The 15,081-nt window shown below is 40.5% G+C and overlaps 1 protein-coding gene across 2 annotated transcripts in view; it reads right to left on the reverse strand.

Moving 5' to 3' along the window:
• Positions 1–1,249: 1,249 nt before the first annotated feature.
• The window catches only part of LOC109923218 (protein EFR3 homolog B-like), a 135,058-nt gene continuing 121,226 nt past the window's right edge, over positions 1,250–15,081 (reverse strand). For both annotated transcript variants that reach the window (XM_048601040.1, XM_048601039.1), the window contains exon 23: positions 1,250–2,888. In XM_048601040.1, coding sequence (XP_048456997.1) covers positions 2,783–2,888 — 106 coding nt within the window. In that variant the 3' untranslated portion in view covers positions 1,250–2,782. The remainder of the gene's footprint in view (positions 2,889–15,081) is intronic.

The following is a 15,081-nucleotide window of genomic DNA, read 5'->3' on the forward strand; positions in this document are numbered from 1 at the left end:
CTCTGGCTATCACTTGGTGTTAGAGACTTTTTCATGGAGTTCCAGACTAAGGATAATTACCATGGGAAAGTTTAAACTTCCTCAGCTTGTAGTCAGTGTGTGGGACTTCCATGGGGTCCTGACATGCATTTTTGAGGTCACTAAATATCTATAGAATGAAAGACCTGGACTGATAAGAAATAACAGATAGTGAATTATAAGAGAAATGGAAATACATTTAAGCTGAGGGAGCAGATACAGATCTTAGAATTTGAGCTGGCAGGCTAATCAACTCATCAGCTAAACTTCCCCTAGCTGTTAAAAATTAAACAGAATGTTGGGTACAGAAAAGTTTGGAGGGAACACAATTCTTGAAGAAGTATAGAGATGGATGTTTGGTTATTGGAAGATGCAAGAAATTGACAGAGTTAACATTTCAGGTCAATGATCTTTTATCAGAACTGGGCAAAATTAAAAACGTAACAAGTTTTACACAGGTGAAACAGCAGAGAGTGGAAGTAAAGATGCATCCAGAGGAGGTATGAATGATAAAATAATGAACAGCTGTTCTCCAAAATCAAAAACAGGAGAAAAACAAGGTTAGAACCAAAACATGCAAAGACAGAAGATGGGGGAGAGGTCAATGTCTAAGATTGTTGAATTCAACTTTTAGTACAGATCATGACAAAGCAAAATATGAAGTCCTGTTCCTCAAGCTTGTGTTGAACTTCAATGGAACAGTGCAGGAAGCCAAGGCTAGAGAGGTTGGTATGAGAGCAAAGTGAAAAATTAAAATGACAGGTCACCAAAAGCTCAGGCCACACTTACAGATTGAATGAATATGCTGTGCAAAGCAGTCACCCAATCTTCATTTGGTCTGCATTACAGCAAACTTCATGCTGAACAGGAAAAACAATGTACTAGATTGAAAGAATCAGACAGAAATCCTCTTCTGTGCAGATCTTTCCTTCCTTCATTTCTCCCACTACCTACCAGTATTGGAGAAAGGTAATATGATTGATCTCTAAACTGAAAAGGTGTCTGTATAAATGTTTAAAAGTATGAAAGATTTGAACAAACCTGATCAGTATAAGATATTCTGACAATAGTTAAGTACAAGGAATAATATTTACACATTTAGAAGAATAAAAGAAAATAGAAGCAGAACTGATAAATTTCATTTAAATAGTTGTTTCATAATTATGTGGAACAGGCCATAACACCACAAATCTCATTGATTTAAAAGAATTATACAGTTTCCAAATGAGATTCAGTGTGGGTTATTGGAAAGATACCAAAATAAAAATTTGGATTGAGTTGCATGTGGGTGTGCATGTGCATTATCTGTGTTCTAGTGGTTACATTTGTGTAGTCTTAGGATGTGTACATGTCTGCATTTGCAGTGTATGTGCACCTGTAAGAGCTGTATACTATCAACACCATTTGTCAGGAGTCCAGGAAATCTGAGATTGTGAACACTTCCTTCTGATTCAATGTTTGATTTCTTTTCAGACTTCAGTGGAAGAAGTGAGACTACAGCTGAATGTATAACATTTCTTCAAAAACTTCAGCACACACCAGAAGCTTTCCAACATTGATGTACAATAAAAATACAGTTGCACAGAATGAGGAGAACCGTGAAGGGTTAATGGTGGAAATCTAGCACTTGGCAAATTCTACTTGGTACATCCAGTTAAGTTCTAATGAAGCCTGCAAATGCATCTATAATATTTCTGTTTGCATTATACATACAATCAGAGATCAATTCACAATAATCAATGTCAAAAATGTAGATTAATTCGCAACATTACTAAAGACTGGAACATTTTTGCCTTCACAGAATAATAGACAACAGAAGCATAAGATAAGCTTGATCTGTGAGCAGAGATTCCTGTTTGAAGTGGTTGATACTGAGTGCAGCATCAAGCAGTACTAAGGCTGTTCCCAAACAAAAACTACAATAATTTTGTGCAGGAGTTGCTGGAATTTCTCAGATGTTAGCTGACTAATGAAAGTATACTGTCTTAATTAATTCTGCACCAATAACAGATCTGAAGGGCACAGGATCTGTTTCCCGCCCCCACTCTGCTCACCTCTTGGAGTTAGTCATTGTGACAGTATAGTCTGCTCATTCCACACCTTTTGTCTACACTGATTCATGGAGGCCACAGTTCATTAGACAGAACATGAAACTGAAACACAGAAAAGGGTAACAAAACTGAAAAGATTACCCAGCATTGCTTGTTAGTTAGATTTGCCAGTTTCTTAAACAGACATAGAGTCTGTCACAATCCTCAATCAAAAAGAATGCTGTGGGCCAAGTGAAATTGGTTAAGGTCATAATCAACCTTCCCAGTCTGGACCTAAATTGTGATGTCTGAGAGGCAAATGCTGGGTCTGTTGCTATCTTGTGATCATCAGCTGATGTTTATTGCATTAAAAGACATTTCTTCTTCAAAATTTCACCAATCAGCAATGCTCAGCAGCCAGATCATACACTTCCACAGGAAGCCCTAAAGTGCAGTAAAACCTGTATATGATGTCAGGCAAGCATATGCAGGGCATTGAAGGATCATGTCTTCATAACAAAGCATTACTAAGCTGTAAGAATGATGCTTGATATGCTTGTACCAGTGGAAACAACAGCTCTTTGTGATTGCTAACAGTCTGCAAAGAATGGTTGAAAGGATGATCTAATGCAAGTTCTGCTGCTAGGTCAATTCCACGTGCAAATGACACTGGATCAAAAACCAGAATCTCTGCAATTCAATGAAGATTTGTGTTGGACCGTATTGTGCTGCTGCTAGTAGACACAAAGATCTGGGAACTTCATCTCGTAAACAGGCACTGAACGAGACTGCATCTGGCCATAACCAGCTGTGATGGTGCCTGATGGGCTGGGAGGTGGTCTAGAAATAAAGAGAAATTTAGAAAAGACAAACTGAGTGAATGGAGCAACAGCTATTCTCTAGTTACATAAATCTTAATGTAAACTGGTAGAGTCATAGAATTATGGAGTCATACAGTACAGAAACAGACCTTTTGATAAGCATCAGGTATAAGCTATACCATATAGAAAGATAAAAAGTAAATCTACATACAAAGAAAATAGGAATATGGTATGTTGACAGGGAATGAACATTGAACTGCTCAGTTTAAATGAGATCAGAGCCAATTGAACATGTTTATAAAGAGAAAATATTATGAATTTGGGACTTGACAAGATGATTATGTTGAAAAATATTTCTTTTAATTGAAAGTGAAATAGAATTGTCTGAATTAAGGGGGAAGCGATCACTGTACCTCTGCCTAGGCAGGCCCATATGACCTGGCTATCATGGGAACCGAAAGCCAGCTGTTGAAAATCAGGTGGCAGTTCTCAAGCATTGACACAGAAAGAAGTGCAGGGCTTTTTGGAGACAGATACAGAGAGGCACAAAGAAATCAAAGCTGTTGGGAGAAGCAGCTGCTAATGTTTTGAAGAGTTTTTTGTGAGCAACCAGTGAAGGTGAGCTTGCAGTAGACAGCTGTACAGAACCCTTGTGCAGATTTCTCAATTAGCATAAAAGAGAAAAGGGAGCATGTTAGACTGCTGTGCCTCAAAAATGAATTGAGCATGTGACGGATCGTTCTATGGTGTATAAGGAAATCTTTACAAGCTGCCAAATCAAAGGTCATGAACATATAATCTTCATAACCAGAAATATGCATGAGGTTACAGCAATTCCCATGGTAGCCAATTAAAATGTCAGTGAATACTGAACTTATAAGGGATACCATGGCAGGATCCCGTGTCAACTCACTCTATTCGAGCATATCTAGTGTCATTAAAAGTGGAGTCAACCGTGTGAGACGCTAACATTATAAGTTCAATGCATGCAAATTTAGAAAATGATGGTGTATGTATAGTGCTGTGCCAACTGCAAGTCCACCGATACTAGCCAACGCATTGAGATTTGTTTGGCTCCACACAATATGACTGGCCTTATCAACGATCCTATAATTAATGCCATATCCATTTGGTCACCTTGCAGGCTTTATTGAGAATTAGAGTACACTAAAACTATGCTGTGGGACAGTGGCTGTGTTGATCATATAATTATTGCTGTCTATTGCATAAAACATATAATTGGGGGACACAGCCTGCCATTTTCAAACCTGAAAAATATCAGAACTACTTCAAATTACCCTGGAAATGCAAAGTATTTCAAAATTCTGAATATCAGGTTAAGCAGACTTATTCATGGACCTAACAGCATACTGTGGCCATCCAAAAAGACCTCTGCCTACTGCACAATTCAGCAATGTTGCATATGAATCTCAGCGTTGGTATGATGCTAGGTACGTAGGCTGTATATCCCAATGACTTTCTGATTGAATCCAACAGCATGTGCCTCCAATTGTCTGGAATGGGCACAGTACAGACTGTACTCAACCAGCCTGCACTCACAAAACCCAAAATGAACCATTTACTGTTAGATGTGATTCCACGATTGGGCAACAGCTGATAAACAACCCCAAGTGTACTGATACTACACTAACAATTATTTAAAGTAATCTGCCAAGTCCAAAGATGTGCAATTTAGATGCATTTGCCATGCTAAATTGCCTATAGAGTTCATGGATGTGTAGGTTAGGTGTGCTAGCCATGGGAAATGCAGGATTACAGGGATAGAATAAGGGAATTGGTCTGGGTGGGATGCTGCTCGGATGGTTGGTGTGGACTTGCTGGGGCGAAGGGCCTGTTTCCACACTGTAAGGATTCCAAAAGGAAAAGTTCATAACATGCTCATTTGCTCTTTGTAAAGACATACATTTACACCTAGGAATATTTTCTCGGCAAAGTAAAGAAGGATTTTCAACCATTATGTCTTTTTTGAATTGTTCTGGAGCTTATGGATCTTATAGTTCCGCATTATTTTCTCCAGGATGAAACCTCAGCCAATCAGACTCAGCTTCCCTACCAATGAGAAATCTTTTTTTCCCTTCATGTTTCTTTCTTCGCTAATACTTATGGTTCAGCCTGTGAGGCAGGGAGCAATCAGGACACTGAATGCTTGCAGTGCCTGGAGAACTAATCTTGCATTTCATTCCACCAACTAGAAGCATGGTGCAAAACAAAATGCGTTGAATGGGATGTTTCGATTTAGTTAATTAGTTAATATAAAAGTACTTATTTTTAAATTGATAAATTCATTGTGTGTTTAGTAGCACTTGATCTATGTTGATTGTAACTTGTTAGTGTTAGTAATATGTGAAAAATAAATGTGAAATATTGTCGGAGAAAATATCTCTGAAACAATTTTAACCCCACTGCGAAGCCTCTTCTAAGGATGCCTACCCTGAAGAAGTTACCCTCCTCCCTCCGGAAAAACCTCAGTAGATCTCTCTCCCACTGCAACTCTCTCGTAATCTCTTCAGCCTTGAAACTGCTCGACTACGTCCTGAAGCAAACCAGGTACTACAGCCACATCACCTTTCTTAGTACCTGCCTACGGAACCAGATCATCCCCAATGGACTACAGTCCACATTCAGGCCTTCCCAATTTGGCCCCAACCGTGACAATGTCTACATTCAGAACAAGCATTTCTGAAGAAGGGTCTAGGCCCGAAACGTCAGCTTTCCTGCTCCTCTGATGCTGCTTGGCCTGCTGTGTTTATCCAGCTCTACACCTTGTTATCTGTGAAATATTATCCTTTGGTAAGTTCTGGTAATCATTGGGAAATTCATATCTTTTTTTAAAAAAAATTAAAATTCAATGATTCTAAGTTATTGGTTTCTATCTGGTTTGTCACAGAAGAGCCTGAGGTTTATGGAGAAACTAGAGTTGAGAGGCTAATGGAAGTAAGTGGGTAAGTAGAACTGACAGATATGGGAGGTGATCAGGTGGCAGTGAGGAATATGGAGAAAATGGGACGTGAGAATGGGTGATATGAGGAGAATACTATCCATGTTACAAATGAGATTCCATGTCACTATGACAATTCCATACAATTTTTATGATGTGGAAGTGCCAGTGTTGGACTGGGGTGGACAAAGTCGAAGTCACACGGCACCAGATTATAGTCTGACAGGTTTAATCGAAATCACAAGCTTTCAGAGCGCTGCTCCTTCATCAGGTGAAGTGGAGGGAAGCACCTTCACTGTGCCTGTGTGCTTCCCTCCACATCACCTGATGAAAGTGCAGTGCTCAGAAAACTTGTGATTTCAAATAAACCTGTTGAACTATAACCTGGTGTCGTGTGATTTCTGACTTTGTCCACATAATTTTTGGAATTACTATTATTCCTCAGCTTTCTTGATCTGTCTGCATCCTTTGACTTGGTTGACAATGCCCTCCTCCTCTAAAATCTCTTTGTTGTCATTCAAGGTTCCTCATGGTAGACTGGTTAGTAAAGTTAGATTACACAGAATATAAGGAGAACTAGCCATTTGGATACTGAACTGGCTCGAAGATAGAAGACAGAGGGTCGCGGTAGAGGGATGCCTTTCAGACTGGAGGCCTGTGATCAGTGGTGTGCCTCAAGGATCAGTACTGGGTCCGCTGTTTTTTTTCATTTATATAAATGATTTGCATGTGAACATAGGAGGTATGGTCAGAAGGTTTGCAGATTTCACCAAAATTGGAGGTATAGTAGACAGCAAAGAAGGATGCCTTAGAGTACAACAGGACTTTGATCAGATGGGCCAATCGGCAGAGGGTTGGTAGATGGAGTCTAATTTAGATAAATCTGAGGTGCTGTACTTTAGAAAGGCTAATCTGGGAAGGACTTATACACTTAATGGTAAGGTCCTGGCGAGTGTGGCTGAACAAAGAAACCTTGGAGAGCAGGTTCACATTTCCTTGAAAGTGGAGTCACGGGTAGACAGGACAGTGAAGAAGGCATTTGGAATGCTTGCCTTTTTTAGTCAGTGCATTGAGTATAGGAGTTGGGAGGCTATGTTGCAGCTCTATAGCACATTGATTAGGCCACTTTTGGAATGCTGCGTGCAATTTTGTTCTCCCTGCTGTAGGATTGATATTATGAAACTTGTAAAAAAGATTTACAAGGATGTTGCCAGGATTGGAGGGGTTGACCTATAGGGAGAGGTTGAATAGGTTGGGCCTATTTTCCCTGGAGCATCACGGGGTGAGGGGTGATGTTATAGAGGTTTATAAAATCATGTGGGACAGGATAGCATGAATAGACAAGATCTTTTCCCCTGGGTGGAGGAGTCCAAAACTAGAGGCCATAGTTTTAAGGTGAGAGGGGAAAGATTTAAATGGGACTTAAGGGGCAACCTTTTCACGCAGAGGGTGGTGTGTGTACGGAATGATCTGCCAGAGGAAGTGATGGAGGCAGGTACAATTACAACACTTAAAAGGCATCTGGATGGGTACATGAATAGGACAGGTTTAGAGGGATATGGGCCAAATGCTGGTAAAAGGGACTGGATTAATTTAGGACATCTGGTCAGCATGGGTGAATTGGACCAAAGGGTCTGTTTTTGTGCCGTACAGCTCAATGACTCTATGACCCTATGTAGTTGGACTGTACTCCATCAATTCCATTCATATCTATCCAGTTGTAAAAAAAGAGTCAATGGCTTTGCTTCCTGCTCACACTATTATTTTCTGTGATGTCCCCTTTCTGTTTCTCATTTACATGTTACCTTTTGGCAACAGCATCCAAAAACAATGTTTGGGCTTCCACATGTACATTGATGACTCCCAACTCTAAATCGGCATCACTTCTCTTGCTTCTTCCATTATCTCTGAACTAACTTGTCTGCCATTTGAAACTGAAAGAGCAGAAATTTCCTGCATGGAAAAATGAAGCATTTGCTTATACTTTACGGATTATGAATTCCCTTTAATATTCAGTTTTCATAACTAACTAACAACTTTTTGATATGTGGGAGAGAGTGGTGCGTCTGGCTTGAGTCAATTAGAACTGAGTGCATGGCTTGGTTGTCTGTATGTTGAGATTTGCTGGTTTGTGATCAAAATTGATGAATCAATCTTTGCAAAGATTAGAACATAGCAACACAGGAAGAGTTCCTGGCTACAGGGAATAAAACAAGCAGACTCAGAGAAGTTTGTTGCACACATTTCAAGGAAACATAGGGAGAACAGGAATCATGAGCCATCTGTAGCCACTACAGTTAGTGGAAGGCAAGAACCACCTGAGCTAGGGTGCTGATTACCTTTGATATTTTGCATAACTTTTGTCTGGCTTCTGAATCTCTTACATTCAACAAGTTCTTGTCGTTGTTGAGAAGAGGATTTGGCGGATTAAGAGATAGATTGAGAAAATGGGTAGGTGAGATTGAGTGATATGGCAGATGGAAGTGGCAGATGAAATACAATGTGTGAAAGTGTGAGCTTATGCACTTTGGTGGCAAGAATAGATGCATTGACTATTTTTAGAAGAGGGAAGCCTTCAGAAATTGGAAAGACAAAGGGACATAGGAGTCTTCATTCAAGATTTTCTTAAGGTTAACATGCAGGTTAAGTTGGCAGTTAGGAAGGTAAATGCAATGTTGGCATTCATTTCAAAAGGGGTAGAATACAACAGCAGAGATGCAACACTAAGGATGTATAAGGCCCTGGTCAGACATCATTTGGAACACTGTAAGCAGTTTAGGGCCCCGTATTTAAGAAAGGATGTGCTGGCCTTCGATGGGTTCCAGAGGATGTTTACAAGAATAATTGGACAGATGAAGGGCATGTCATAAGAGGAACAGTCAAGGGCTCTGGGTTTGTACTTAAGTGAGTTTAGAAGAGTGAGGGGAGGGAGAATCTCACTGAAACTTGCAAAATACTGAGAGGCCTCTATAGATTGGACATGGAGAAAATGTTTCCAATAGTAGAAGAGACGAGGACTCTACAGCACAGCTTCAGTGTATAAGGTGACTCTTTAGAACTAAGCTGAGGAGGAATTTCATCAGCCAGAAGGTAGTGAATCTGCAGAAGCCTTTGCTGCAGAAGGCTGTGGAGGCTAAGTCATTGAGTGTATTTAGGACTGAGATGGATAGGTTCTTTGATTAGTAAGGGGATCAAGAGTTACAGAGCGAAGGCAGGGGAATGGGGTTGAGAAAAGTATCAGCCACGGTTGAATGATGGAGCAGACTTGGTGGGCCAAATGACCTAATCTTGCTCCTATATCTTATGGTCTTATGGCTATATGGAAATGGTGGATTGATAGCATTGAGGGCAAAAGGAATGAAGGAAAAAAAGAAGGAAAGTATAGACATTATTCATATCGCAGCACTCTGCAAGTGCAGCCTTTGTTATTTTGTAGTTAATTGCAGCAGAAACTATTCAAATAACAAACTTTGATGAGCAGTAAATCAGTTCTGATGCTATCAAGTTAGACATTAAGACCTCCCTACCTATCTCTGAACACCAGCATGGGATCTTGTATGTTACTTAACTGGTTTACATCTTACTCAAAATGTAGCATTTTTGACACTGCTGCACTTCCTCTGCATTGCGCTGGTGTAATCAGCCTCGATTGTGTGCTCAAGTTGCATACAGACAAGGATGCTACCAACTAAATCCAATTTCAACAAAGTCTATCCATTCCTGTTTTTCTATCATATTCCACTGAATTTATTCACATATGAATTAACTTTAATACCAGTTCTTTAGATACTTCTGTGAGAAATTTCTCCTTGGATTTATCCCTTCCAACTTCTGTGAACAATTATTTGAGATATTTTTCGCAAAAGATTAGATCTCAAATGATTCAATCTCTTTACCTCTTTTCTCACCTTGAAGCATTCTTTCCTTCTCTCATTTCATTTCGCTTCACTTACAATTGGTTTAAATAGTTTCAGTAACTTGTTTTCTCACCCATTAACACGCTGGTTATGATCCTAGACCACTATTCCAGAGAATTCAGTGCAAATCTAACCAGGAGACTTTGTGAATTTGATTTTAGTTTCAGTCATAAAGCATAGAAATGGGCCCTTTGGCCCACCATGTCTGTGCCGACCAACAAAGACCAAACTACACTAATCCCATTTACCTGCACTTAATACATAGCCTACTATGCCCTGGCATTTTAAGTGCTCATACAGATCCTTCTTAAATGTTGTGAGAGTACCTCCCTTCACCACCCTCTCAGGCAGTGCATTCCATATATCTACCACCCTTTGAGTGAATTTTTTTTCTCAGATCAAACCCAGCCTAACAAATCTCTCCTCATAACTGAGACTTTTCATTTTAAGCACAACTTGGTGAATCTCCTCTGTATCCTCTCCAGGGCAACATGTCCTTCTGATAGCATGATGAACCAGAACTGCACACAATATTCCACCTCTGGCCTAACCAATGTTTTATAAAGTTGTTAACAAGACTTCCTTGTTCCCATATTCTACACCCTGGCTAGTGAAGTCAAGCATCCCATATGTCTTCTTCACCACCCTGTCTACCTGTGCTGACACATTCAGGGATTGATGGACTAGTACACTTTGATCCTCAGTACTCCCTTGGGACCTATCATTCATTGTGTAAATCTTTCCCTTGTTAAACCTCCCAAAATGCATCACCTCACACTTCTCAGGATTAAATTCCATCTGCCATTGCTCTGCCCAATTTACCAGTTGATTAATATCAGACTGTAGCCTGAGACCATCCTCCTCACTGTCAACAGAACCACCAATTTTCATGTCATTTAAAAACTTGCTAATTATACCTTCTACATTCACATCCAAGTTATTAATGTATATAACAAACAGCAAGGGTCCTAGCACCGATCACTGCGATACACTGCTAGTCACAGGTTTCCAATCTTAAAAAGATCCCTTCACCATCACCCTTTGCCTTGTATTTCCAAGCCAATTTTGGACCCAGGTTGTCAACCTGCCTTGGATTTCATTGATCCTACCTTATCATAGATCATGGAATCACAGAATCCCTACAGTGTGGAAGCAGGCAATTCAGCCCATGAATCGACACCAACCCTCTGAAGAGATTCCCACCCAGACTCAGCCCCTTACCCTATCCCTATAAACCTGCATTTCTCATGGCTAACTCATCTAGCCTGCACATTCCTGGATACTAAGGGGCAGTTTAGTATGGCCAATCCACCTAATCGGCACATTTTTGGACTGTGAGGAAACCGGAGCACCTAGAGGAAACCCATGCAGACATGGGAAGAATATACAAACTCCACACAGACAGTTGCCCAAGGGCAGATTCAAACCTGGGTCCCTGGTACTGTGAGGCAGCAGTGCTAACCACTGAGTCACTGTGCAGCTCCAAACATTTTCTAATCTTGAATAAAAAAACTGTTCTAATTAAAAGTAACCATGAAACTGTCTGTACTTCTAAATTGAAAAGGCATTTAAAATGGATAAAATGAATCCAAGGAAATTGAAAGAACAGAGAATAGAAATTGCAGGGACACTGGCCATAATCTTTTAATCTTCCCTGAATTCAGGGGTGGCGCTAGAGGATTGGACAATTGCAAAAAGATTGTAAAGACCAATCCAGAAATTACAGACAGTCAATTTACATCATATAGTGGGAAAACTTTCAGAAAAAATTATTTGAGGTAGAATTAATAGTCACTTAGCAAAATGTAGATTTATTTGGAAGTGTTGCTTTATGATAGGAGACAGAGTGTGGTGGTGGAGGGTTGTTTTTTGGACTGGAGACCTATGACCAGCGGTGTTTGACAGGGATCGGTGCTCGGTCTACTTTTATTTGTCATTTATATAAATGATTTGGATGAGAATATAGGAGGCACAGTTAGTAAGTTTGTGGATGACACCAAAATTGATGGTACAGTGGACAGTGAAGAAGATTATCTAAGATTACAAAGAGATCTTGATCAATTTGGTCAATGGGCTGACGACTGGCAGATGGAGTTTAATTTGGATAAATGTGAGATTCTGCATTTTGGTAAAACAAACAAGGGCAGAACTTATACAATTAATGGTAAAGGCCTGGATAATGTTGTAGAGCAGAGAGAGCTGGGGGATTCAGGTACATAATTCTTTGAAATTTGCAGGTAGACAGGGTGGTTAAGCAGACGTTTAGCTCTTGCCTTCATTAGCCAGGCCTTTGAGTATAGGAGTTGGGACATCATGTTGACATTGCACGGGACGTTGGTGAGACCTCTTCTGGAGTATTGTGTGCAGTTCTGGCTGTCCTCTTATAGGAAGAATATTATTAAACTGGAGAGGGTTCAGAAAAGATTTATCACAATGTTGCCAGGAACAGAGGGCTTGAGTTATAAAAATAGGCTGGATAGGCTGAGGCTTTTTTCACTGGAGAATAGGAGGTTGAGGGGCAACTTTATAGAGGTTTATAAAATCATGAAGGGCACAGATAAGGTGAATAGCAAAGGTGTTTTCCCTAAAGTAGGGGAGTTCAAAACTAGGGGACATATTTTTAAAGTGATGGGAGAAAGATTTAAAAAGAACAAAGATCTGTATCGCTCTATTCCCTTGCTATTCATGTATTCATCTAGGTGCTTCCTGAATGCTGCTCTTATGTCTTTCCACCAACTCCTCTGGCAGCGCATTCCAGGCACTCACCACGCTTTGTATGAAAAACCTGCCTCGCACATCTCTTTTAAACATCTCTCCCACCCTCCCCGGGCACAGTGAACCTTGTCCCCTAGTAATTGACCCCTCCACCCTGAAAAAAGCCTCATACTTTCCACTCTATCCATGCCATTCACAATCTTATAAATTTCTTTCAGGATGCCCTTCAATCTCCTGTGTTGGAGTGAAACAAATCCAGTGTATCCAATGTTTCTTCATAGTTAAAATCACCTATACCAGGCAACATCCTGGTAAGCCTTTTCTGTACCCTTTACAAAGTAAAACGAACATGAGAGGCAACTTTTTTTACACAGTGGTTAGTGTGTAGAATGAACTGCCAGAGGAAGTGGTGGTTGCAAGTACAGTTACAACGTTTAAAAGACATTTGGATAAGTACATGAATAGGAAAGGCTTGGAGGGATATGGGCCAAATGTAGGCAGGTGGGACTAATTTAGTTTGGGAACGTGGTTGGCGTGGACTAATTGGACCGAAGCGTCTGTTTCCCATGCTGTATGTCTCCATGTTAGGATGGATTTGTTAGGGGAATATCATATCTAACTATCTTTGAGTTTTTTGAATGGGTTAACAGAGAGGATTGATGACAGTAATGCTGTTGATGAGATGTACATGGATTTTCAGAAGGCATTTGATATAGTGACATACAAAGACTTGTAAGGTAATTTATAGGTCATGGAAAGAACGGTCAGTCGTAACATGGATGCAAAATTTGCTGCTCAATGGAAACAGAGAGCAATGGTTAATGGGTATTTTTTGATCTGGAAGAAAATTTGTAGTGGAGTTTCCCAGGGTTTGGTATTGGGAACCTTATGTGTCCTTATGATCTAGATCTATGTGTGAAAGGAACAATTTCAAAGTTTGCGGATGATGCAAAACTTAACCGAATTTTTAATTGTGGGGAGGATGGTTCAAAAACTTCAAAGGGCATTGACAAGTTGGTGGAGTGGGCAGATAGATGGCAGATGGAGTCCAATACGGAGAAATGAGGGAATGTACTTTGGCACAAACAACATGGAGAGACAGAATAAAAAGTATTCCAAAGGGTACACAGGACCAAGAAGGTCTGGGTGTATATGTATACAAGTCATTAAAGGTGGCAAGGTGGGTAGAGACAGTTAGTAATAAAGCATACAGTACTCTGAGTTTCATAAATAGAGACAGAGAGTTCAAGAGCAGTTAGGTCATAATGAACTTATGTTAGACACTGGCTAGGCCTCAGGTGAAATGCTGTGTACAGTTCTGGGTGTTATATGACTGGAAGGATGTGAATGCGTTTGGAGACAGTGCAGAAGAGCCCTATGAGAATGGCTCCAGGATTGGGACACTTCAGTTATGAGCAAAGATTGAGATGTGGGATTGTTTTCCTGGACAAGGAAAAGGCTAAGATGAGATTTGTCATAAATTTTCAAAATCATGAAGGATATGGATTAAGGGGAAAGGGAGAAACAAATTTTGTGCTTTTCAAACAAAATAGAATGTATCTGCAATTACAAATCTGCAAATGCAAATTCACCCCCTAGATTTATATGTATGTGTGAGTGCATGTGAGAGAGAGAGAGAGAGACTGTGTGTGTGTGTGTGTGCGCGTGCGTGCTTGAGAGAGAGAGAGTGTGTATGTGTGTACATGCATGTGTGTGAATGTGTGTGAGAGTGTGTGTATGAAAGAGGTCTGTGTGAGTGTGTATGTGTGTGTGAGTGTGTTTGTGTGAGAGGGTATAGTGTGGTGGGGTCAACTTGGCTATAGCAGAGAGAGGCTGATAGCCAAGTCTGGTAGCCATGAGGACGACCTCAACTGGGATCTCGGGTTCATGTCGCATGACAGTTGACCCCACCACATTATACCGTGATGACCATGAATCCATTGTTGATTGTCAGAAAAACCCTTCTGGTCCACTAATGTCCTTTAGGGAAGGAAACTGCCATTCTTACCTGGTCTGGCCTAGATGTGACTCCAGTCCCACAGCACTTAACTGCCCTCTGGGCAATTAGGGATGGGCAATAAATGCTGCCTAGCCAGTGACGCCCTTGTCCCATGAATGAATGAAAAAAAAATGCTCTCACACACGTACTCATACACACACACACTCTCTCACACAAACACACACACATATACTCACACACGCACAGACATGCTCTCATACACACTCTCTCACACACACACATTCACACTTACACGCGCGTATATAAATCTAGGGGGTGAATTTGCCTTTACAGATTTGTAATTGTGGGGATACATTCTATTTTGTTCAAAAAGCACACAATGTATAGACAGTTAATGTGGCATTTTATAAATTCCGACTTTGGAAATAAAACCAGTCTGACTCCAAGTTGATACACAGCCATATTCTAAACAAGGCCCTACACCTAAAATGCATTAGAGATAGTAGGAACTGCAGATGCTGGAGAATCCGAGACAACAAGGTGCAGGGCTGGATGAACACAGCAGGCCAAGCAGCATCATAGGAGCAGAGAGGCTGACGTTTCGGGCCGAGACCCTTCATCAGAAAAGGGGGAGGGGAAGGGGGTTCTGAAATAAATAGGG

This window comes from Rhincodon typus, chromosome 9 (genome assembly GCF_021869965.1).
Source record: "Rhincodon typus isolate 14 chromosome 9, sRhiTyp1.1, whole genome shotgun sequence".
NCBI classification, from domain to species: Eukaryota; Metazoa; Chordata; class Chondrichthyes; order Orectolobiformes; family Rhincodontidae; genus Rhincodon; species Rhincodon typus.